This window comes from Octodon degus, unplaced genomic scaffold (genome assembly GCF_000260255.1).
Source record: "Octodon degus isolate 3935 unplaced genomic scaffold, OctDeg1.0 scaffold00142, whole genome shotgun sequence".
NCBI lineage: Eukaryota > Metazoa > Chordata > Mammalia > Rodentia > Octodontidae > Octodon > Octodon degus.
Window position 1 is genome coordinate 4438327 of NW_004524718.1, and position 9938 is coordinate 4448264.

Genomic DNA, 9938 nt, shown 5'->3' on the forward strand with positions numbered 1-9938 from the left:
TTTCCCAGAACCAGGGATTGAACTCAGGCCCTTGCATTTGCCAGGCATAAGCTTATTCTACTGAGCTATTTCCCCAGCCCTTGCACTGATATTTTTGTTGCATCAGATTTATTTTAAATAAAAGGACTACTGGCCAAGGCTTAGAGATTTTTGGGGTATGGAATAATCTTACTCTGTGACATTTGTGCTATCTTAGCAGTTATGAAAAGCTCATGTGTTCCCCAGTTTAATTTTTACATATCAGGCTGGGTTGAGATGTGATAACATTTATAGGTTAATTATAAAATTATTTTTTGATTGACTATAACTTTTTATTTTAGTGTCACATCTGCATTTCAAAATGCTAATGTTAGACCCATTGTAGTCTGGCTGTGATCTGATCTAGTGCACAGCCTCCTCTGTGGGCTGCATCCAAGGAAATTTATTGAAGACCAGAAAAGGTCTTAGTTGAAAGACCAGTAAACCTAAGTACTCACCATACCTAGCCCAAACAATGTATGAGCAATACACAAATACTGGATAACATTTTCTCCCCCCTACCACTGCTCTTTTGCAGGTGTGGTCGTCTTGTAAAACATCTTTATCTACCTTACTCCTTCCTGAGTTTCCCATATGTAGAAGAAGCTATTAAGACTGCTTACTGTGAAGAAAAATGTGGAAATTGCTCTTTCAAGGTACCCTCTTTCTTTCAATTATTTTTACTGGAGGAAAAGAAATCTTTAGGGAACTATTTAAAAAGTTAGTATCTCACAATCAGTCATACTATAATTAAACAACGTTTATAATTATAGACATTTTCTGTTATATAATGTGTACTTTAAAAATTTTAAAGATGCACATTTCTGCCTTTATCTAGAAAAGTTTTAGAAAATAAAATCAATCTAGATCATCACTAAATGATGTTGTATGAGATGCTCAGAGAATTTAGCCAGGGAGTTAGCTCAGTGGCTTAAATACTTGTCTGGCATGCACAAGGTCCTGAGTTTAATCTCTGGTACAAAGGAAAAAAAATTAGTTAATAAAATGCTATTATTGTAGCAATCTGAACATGCTCGCACAAAAGCATAGAAATAGCGAAGCTTACCCAAGGCACAACTTGTCAAAAATTAAAGCCAGATAACTTAATTTACTAAGGTTACATGTCCAGCTTTTTTTGTGAAGTCCTCATACTACGTCCCCATTTTTCAAATGAATTATTACATTTACTTGAAAACGGTTTTCTACTATTGATATTCCCTAATAAGCATGAAATACTTATTCTTTGTTGTGAGAAGCATTATATTCAAATGTTTAAATTAGAGACAAACAACTGATTTTAATTTCTACAACTGGATCTTTTTCCTTGTATTAAGAAGAAAATAAGGCTGGGGAGATAGCTCAGTAGAATAAGCACTTGCCTGGCAAGAGCAAGATCCTAAATTCAATCCCTGGTACCACCCTGCCCAAAAAAATTCTAAGCCATATTTCCTTAATAAGGTGACTGGAAAAACTTGAATTCAGGTTTAAAAACAGTATTTATTTTGGAGACAGGGTCTTGCTATACAGTTGAAGTTGGCCTTGAGCTCACTTTGTAGCCCAGGCTGGCCTAGAACTCCCCATGCTTCTCCAGCCTCAGCCTCCCAAGTGCTGGGATTAGAGGCATGTACCACCATGCCTGGCTCTGTATTTTATTTATTTATGTATTTTTTCATTTTAAGTATTTGGTACAGGGTCTCACTGCACAGCTGACTCTAGTGATCCTCCTGTTTTCAGCCTTCCCCCTGCTGGGATTATAGGCATGGCACCACACCTGGACTTGGTTGCTGGCTCAGTGTGCCCTGGGGGTAGGGCCAGCGTGGTATGCAGGACTGGGGATCAAACCCTGGTCCCTGTGCTTGCCTAAGCAGGCACTTAGTCCACTGAGCTATTTCACCAGCCCCTGTATTTTTTTTTTTTTTTGAGCAGTACTTTTAGATATTTCCTAGCTCTAAAGAAAGCCACCTCAAATTTTAACAAATCATTTATTTATTTAATTGGTAGTGAGTGCAATAGGTTAATTATGCCATTTTTTTTCACATTTTGTTCTTTATAATACCATGAGAATTACTTTTTGGTGTTAAATTTGAGGAGATGAGGTAATACAAATAAAGTATAGGGTGTCTAGCTGTATCAGTTACTTAAATTCCAGAGTATTTTTATGCTGCATAATTTATAAACTACCTATAAATAATAATATATGCATCTCACATGTCAAAACAAATTGATTTTTCAATTCCACTGTTTTCTAGATGTCATCAGTTATATAACACTTTATTTAACAAATTAAAAAATTCTGGTTGGTATAGTTAATACACGATGCTAAAATGTCATCAATAGAAGGATATACTGTAACATTAGAAATGGCACCACAGAACACAGTCAGGTATACTCTAGTGTTAGAAATAGTGTAGTGGAATCTCATCAGATGCTTCCTAATGGTGGAAATAGTATCTCAGAAGAGTCATAGAATCAATGAAATATAGTTAACAGGCTTTGTGCAGTGAATTAGGATGCTATGTTTAATAATGGAATACTTCATTGATTGATTGCAATAAAGGGAATTTGAAAATTGAACTCAGGGCTTTGAGCATGCTAGGGAAGCGCTCTACCAGTGAGATACTTGTGTAGCTATAATTTATTTTGAGACAAGGTCTCCCTAAATGACTCAGGCAGGCTTCGATCTTATGATTCTTCTGGCTCATCTGGCATTACAGACGTGTGCCACCAAGCCTGGCTTTGAACATTTATTTTTCATAATCTTATAATTAAATACTAAGTTCTCATAGAAGTAATTCATAAATACAAAACTGTACACTCAGAGGCTATATGCCAAATATCCAGTGGAATTTAAAACTGTTCAAAACCTTGAAAATATTAGGCCATACTACTTGTCTTTCATTTCTCAAGATGATTTTGTAATTTTATTACAAACTAACTGTAGGCTGAGGTTTAATATTATGCTTATGCCTTGAGAATCTGTTTGTGGGTGCCACAAAATAATGAAGACTTTCAGTTAATTAAATAACTAGTGACATGGAGAACCAAAGATTGTGGTTAGTGAGAAAGGGGCAGTAATTTCCTACTTTTACCTGATAGAAATACAATAGATATACTAGCAAAGCATTACTTGAGCTCAGAACATTTCCTGGCATATGTCAAAACATAGAACACAACTATTTAAACAATTTTGTTGGCTTTCTTGAGTTAACAGAGAGAAGCCAGTTTGCTCTGTGACACTCTCCTAGAGTACATACACTGTGGAAACAGGTGTGAAAGATTGCATGTTGGTCAAGTGATTTTAGGCTTTGTTATTAGCTGGACTTCACTTTTTAAATCAGGTTTCTTAGTTTTGTTTCTGAAGATAAATGTAGTTTGGCTTTCTTTTTAAGCCTTTAGTAAAAATCCTAGGTGTTCAGACTAACATCAGGCTTTTTTCATTAATATGTTAGAAGGACAAAGCCAGGTCTACCCTAAATTACTAGCTGGAAGTCCACACTGTTAGCTCTAAAATTAGTTTTCATGCCACACATATAAGCTTATTGTTAAGCATTTTATAAATTTGTTCCAGACTCTTGAAGATGAAGATTTCTGTAAAAATGTATCTTTGGCTGCTGTGGTAAAAACACCCGAGGCGCCATGGCCACCACAAGATCAGAGCAAGCCTCAGAAGCAGGAGAATCACCATCTTGCGGGCAGTGAGCTCTCTGAGAATAATCAACCAGGGGCACCAGATCCAGTTCCTTCCTCTTTACAAGGCCGTGGTCACTCTAGGGGCCAACCAGAGCGGGATAGCTTAGGGAGTTTACATATGCTAGCAGGTGAAGATGTACTGCGTACACTAGGAAGAGTCTGTCGAAAGGGGTGCAAAAGCCAGCTACAGTGTAAGTCAACCAAAGATTCACAGTTGGCCCCTAGTAGCTGTTGTTGCCATTGTCGACACCTGATATTTGAAAAAGCAGAGTCTTCGGTCACCTGCCAGTGTGCAGAAAGTCTCCCATCTTTATGCAGCTGTCAGGGGCTTTTGGGAGAGGAGAAAGTCATCGAATCTTGTCAGTGTCGAGGGCTTCCAGTAGCCTGTCAAATAGTACAGCAGCAGCATTCCACAGAACCCAACCATGACTGACGCTGAGAAAATGTAGCGCAAAACTGAAAATGACGTTCAAACTAAATATTTTAAGATAAGATAGACTCCCCAAAATTGAATTGGCAGACACAATTTCATTTCCAAAATTTTTATAAATGATCTAATTAGTAAATTAAAAATAGGAATTGGATTGAGTAAAAATAGAGAAATCTTTCTAAATTGGCTTCTAAATTTTGTCATAAAATTTTTGACCAAAACCACTTTTTTATTACTGGGCAACTGCAAAGTGAATGCACCTTTGGGTTAATATGTCTTTCTTGTTCTTTTTCCAGTATTCTATTTACATTAATGAGAACTGAAACATAAACTATGACCTAGGGGTTTCTGTTGGATATTTAGCAACTTAGAATGGAGGAAGAACAATAAAGACATATTTGCCATTTTTCTTTATTCATCTCAAAGCCATATTATCTGTATCATTTTAATCTTACATTTTAAACTGATTAAAAAGTGAATTTTCTTTCTTAACACATGAATATTTTGCTAAAAAGCATATTTTAACTGTCCTTTAATACTGTGTTTTTTCTATACTTAAGACTTATATCTTCATTTATACACAAAGGAAGTCTTTGTATCTTATTTTCTTTATTGATCACTTTGTCATACTTTTGAATTTTGAATGGCTATAAGGGAAAGGAAAGAAATGTCTCTCTTTAGACTGCTTAGAAAGTATTTCCATAGTCAATGATGGTTTAATAGGTAAAGTAAACCCTATTAACTTGAACTCCTTACGGATAATACCAGTAAGCAAGAATGTATAGTACAGGATGGGCCAATGGATACATCTGGATCTGTATAAAAAAAATTCAATAAAAATTTTTAAAGCTGTCTCTTTTTTATTATTTAGACGTATGTTGAAAATGTAAGTGAAATTTTCAGTTGCTCTTAAAAAAGTAAACAGTAATTAATGAATTTACTGTTATACTCAAAATCGTCTACGCTTAAGATGAGAGTCTTTGCTGATAGAAAGGCGCTGCTCCAAATCCTGAATGGTATTACGAAGAATTGCAATTTCCTTGTTTTTTTCTTCTTGAAGATGTTGAAGCTTCTAAATGTAACAGAAAAAATTTCTTATTGCAGATCATAAATAATAAGACTAAGTACAAGGAACAAGAATTAAAAATCACACATTGGGTTCAAGCATGTATTTGAAAATATACTTTGTTTTTATTTTTTGAGACAAGGTTTTATTATGTCATTCAGGCTGGGCTTGAACTCAAAATGATCCACTTTTAGTGGCTTCCTAAGTGCTGTAATTATAAGCACATGCTACCAGCTGCCATAGCAGGCTAGGATACTTTATTTTGAAAGATCTATAATTTTAGTTTTGTGGGACTTAATGGACACAGAAACAAAACCTAGACATAGTATTTTCTTTTTCTTTTTCTGTATTTAGGATAGAGTCTGCAGGGTCTCATTATGTAGATTGGACTTGTAGTGATTCTGTTTTCAGCTACCCAAGTGCTGGGATTATAGGTGTGTGCCACCACACCCATCTCAATCACTGGCTCAGTGTGCCCCAGGGGCGGGGCTGGCACAGCAGGCCTGGGATCTGCTGTGCTCTGCCTAAGCAGATGCTTTAGTAGACATACTATTAATCAACATAAAAATTTCTATAGAAACACAGTATGAAAACATTTTCTTAAATAATAATTATAGAATTAAAAGTCACATACCCTTCTGTAGATACTTTGTGGGGAAATAGTAGAATCTGGATAGGATTTTGATTTAGTCTGAACTCTTGCTAGTTTAGCATCAAACTGAATCAAATTTAAAAGGAGAGTTAGAACATTCTAATTCAACAACTAGAAATACTTCTATAAATGTGAGTATACTCCATGGTATCCTTTGACATATACTCTATAAGTGCATTTGTTATACAAAGGGCAATAAATCATTAAACAATTTTCAAGAAAGAACAAAAAAAAATCCAAATAATATTAAACCTAATTGCATGCTGCAGTTACCTGGAGAAATTTTAAACAGCCTTAAACACTTGGGCACCTTAGAGATATTGGGGGATGGCTAATGTCTTTTTCTCAAAATAAGTGATTCTACCATGTGGCCAGGGTTGAGGATCTAGTTTACATAAAAATATTTTCACATTATTCTAAGTGTACTTTTCTCAAGAAAATTAGAATATAATCAACCATCATAAGAAAAAAACCCTCACATACCCTTCTGTAGAAACTTTTAAGTCTAAATAATAACATTTGGTATAATTTATTGATTACATTTTAATTTTTCCTAGTTTGAATTAAGCTGAATTTAAAAAAGTCCAAAACCTATTTTTACAAGCAAATTATTTTTATACAATATATTAATAAAATAATAAAATCCATGTCTTCAGGTTTAGTTTAGCACAGTCTGTCTCAGGTTAAGAATAACCTCTACAGGAGATTGTGTTCTAGTTTGACAAGAGAAATGGCTGGTTGTAATAAAGATAAACAACGAAGAGTTCTATATACCAAATAACAGACTTGGTTTACACCAGTGACAAGGCCAGATAACAAACAAAATGCAAGTTTCCAATCAGAAGAACTTGGTAGTAGATGTTGAAACCTGGTCTATTGTTCTTCATCTGGTCATCTAGCCTTCTCTTTAGTTTGTGGGTAGACTTGGCCAGAAGGAGCAGAAGCAGCAGAAATTCTAAAGTCAACATAACTCCCGTTATGATTACAGTGATTCCACATGATACCTCATGAGGCACTCCAGGAATGCCAAAGTCTCTGGCAAATAGTTATCCTACATAAGACTTGGGAATTTTATAAGACAAGGTAAAGTGAGAGTCAGAGTGGAAGGAAGCCATAAAAGAAAAACGGAAAGAGAATTTGGTAAAATATGAGTAAAAAAAATTACAGAGCAATCATTTTACAAAAATATCAGTATTTTTGAAATTCTGACATCTATTTTATTTTCATTTTTAGTGAAGGTTTCACTTTTATTAAAAGAATTTTATAAAAATATAAAAAAGAATTAAATAAGTTGTTCACATCTAAATAAAAGAATGATACGTTTTTCACTTTTAAGATGCCCACAGTATATTACTGAATGGAAAAACAGGTTACAAGATCAGTAATATTTCATTTTTGAAAAGTTATCCATGTGTACGAGTATTTATAAGCAGTGATGTTAGATAGGTATCAAAATCTTAGTGATGCTTATTATTCAGTGTGACGTTGTATGTAATTTTTTTCTTATTTAGAACAAATAGCTGGAGGCTTAGCCTAGGAGATCCTCCATTGAAAGTTTCTTTAATTTCTCTTTTATTATTTTAGAAATTTTGTTTGTTTGCCCCACAATACATATTTTCCAGAAATTTATTGGGGAGAAATTTGTCTCATCTTATTCCAAATAAAAGACATGATTAGCTGGTTTATGAGGGTTCCCCAATTTCTGCTGAGGAGAGAGTAATGCTGAAGATTAAAACTCTCCGACACTGGTTGTCTTATGAAGCTTGCATAGAGTTGACAAACAATGCATATAATTCCTGAAGTGTCTGTTCCTATTCTTACAGGAAATAGTACCCTTCCCGGAAACCAGGACCTGTAGAACAGCTAAAGTCCTTCTCAGTGAGGTGCTAAAAGGCAGTGTCCTTGATAGGTGTCTGGTGACTGAGCGTTGCCTTTGACAGAGAATCGGAGTGTACCCTTTCCACAAAATTGTTTCTAGCCTTAAAATTTGTGTCATTGTGATGAAAACCAAAGTCTGGCTTACATAAGGAATGTACAGCATCAAGTTTATCAGACTTAGACACCTACCTCCAGCTGTAGTTTGACTATCTCATTTTGCTTTTCCTTTTCTTGAGCTACTAACTTTGCATTTAACTCTGAAATTTCCATCTCTTTTTTCTTTATTAGATCTTTGTGCTTTTCTTCACTTAATTCAACTAAATAAAACAAAAGAAGCTTATTCATTTAACATTTCAAAATATACTTCAATACTATGAATGATTCAAAAGAAGGTAAATTTTATTAATAAAATTTTTTATAAGCTGTTTTATGTTTTATGTGTGTGACAGACTTTATACATTTTTGGCAAGATCTTGAAAAGTGTTTGAAACACAAAAGTCACTCATAAAATGTTTCTGGATAAAGAAACTAACCTGTACTCTTAAGCATGGACAACTTAGAAAATATGAGATTCAGTCATTAAAGTGTGACCGAAAGCTTGGATTCTGAGGTTTGTAGAACTCCACTAATTTACAACTCCAGAACTCTGCTGTACTCTGTCATGTGATCGGGCCTCTCTCCTATTCACATTTTGGCTGCAAGCATCACTGAATTTTCTCTCTCTTGTTAATAAATATGCTCCTTTGCAATTCATCTTTTCACATATGAGAAAACATTGATCTAAATTTCTACTTTTTAAAAATAATGTATATAAACAGAATATCAACCATATGTAGCCGTTTGAGTCCAATTTCTTTCATTTACCATTGTTATACTTTCCACCTTTGGTCCTGGGATTGAAGCCAGGGCCATGATGCTCATGCTAGTTTAGACATACCCAGCCCTTTATTATTTTTGCAATTGTTTCACTACGTTGTCAGACTGGCCTCCAGCTTGCAGTCTTCCTGCCACAGCCTCCCTAACCATGTTGTGTTTTAAGGAGTTAATTTAGGAGCAAGCAGTCACATCTTGAAGAGGAGCAGAGAAAGGGAGGACAGGTGAAGTAAGGCTTGCTTCTTTTATAGCAGTCCTTTCAAGATAACATAAGGGACTGTACAAGAACTACCAAGTAGTCATACAAACCCAGAAACTCAGTGACAAGGACCTCCCACTAGGCCCCACCTCCCAACAATTTGACCCTAATTATTTAATCATAATGAAGTTTTTTGGGGACACAAAACTATATTCAAGCCTTTGCGGTGTTCCAATCAAGAAGTCACCACACTGGTTAGTTCCCAGCCCCAAACCAATGTTTTGGATCTAGAATTGACTGGCTGAACACATGGTTAGATCACTAGGATAAACAAAACCCTTTAAAATCTCTCTTCTAAGAGTACCCTGAGGAAGAACGGTCCACAGGAACCATAAAAGAGCAGACAGCTTTGGCTTTTACGTCTACAATGTCAGTCAGCAAAATTGGCTTTTCATGACCAGGCTGATGTTGACATCATTCTTCCCAAAAGCTTTTCCCAGCCAGTGAGTGGGCTTGGTAGACACAGTAAGGCAAGCTGGTTCTTGGAAGTTGCAGAAGTCTTTGCAAGCAAGTTTGGTTCAACTTTACTGAAACTTTCTTAGGAATGTGTCAGGGTCAAAGATTTTTTACTCAAAATCCCTTCTTTCCTGTTCTCCACATGGCCTGTATCAGAGACTGACAGTTCACTCACTCCTCCAATTCCCTATCAGCCCTCAAAATGCTTTCCCCAGCAAATCCCTTGAAGTGTGATCATCAGTGCTGCTCTGTGGACTTCAGGAGGCAGAGATGTTGAGCAGATTAGGAAAGCATGCTCTTGGCTGTCTCAGGGTGGGTCACAGAGGTGTGGCCTTGGGTGCTGTAGAGAGCCCCTGCCCTTCCTCACTGGTGCTGTCCCCTGGCTTTGCTCTCTGGCCACCAAGAACCAAGCAGCTCTGCTCTGTCACACCTTTCTGCCATGAAGTTTCTGTCTTGAAGACTGCTGACCATTATAGACTCTCCTGAAACCATGAGCTATATTAGAGATAAATTAAACTTTTCCTCCTTTAGGTTCTGGTTGCTGGATATTATGTCTCAGTAACAAGAGAACTGATCAACACAAATGTTTAGCCAAGTCTTAGCATCTGCTTCTCAG

The 9938-nt window shown here is 35.9% G+C and overlaps 2 protein-coding genes across 2 annotated transcripts in view; one reads left to right on the plus strand and one right to left on the minus strand.

Annotated features, from left to right (window-relative positions):
* Selenop (selenoprotein P) overlaps positions 1-4990 on the plus strand; it is a 21003-nt gene extending 16013 nt beyond the window's left edge. Inside the window, exons 4-5 of the mRNA XM_004641809.2 lie at positions 557-674; positions 3587-4990. Coding sequence (XP_004641866.2) covers positions 557-674; positions 3587-4141 — 673 coding nt within the window. The 3' untranslated portion in view covers positions 4142-4990. The remainder of the gene's footprint in view (positions 1-556; positions 675-3586) is intronic.
* A 1657-nt stretch (positions 4991-6647) lies between these two features.
* The window catches only part of Ccdc152 (coiled-coil domain containing 152), a 24326-nt gene continuing 21035 nt past the window's right edge, over positions 6648-9938 (minus strand). Inside the window, exon 7 of the mRNA XM_023701882.1 lies at positions 6648-6891. Coding sequence (XP_023557650.1) covers positions 6648-6891 — 244 coding nt within the window. The remainder of the gene's footprint in view (positions 6892-9938) is intronic.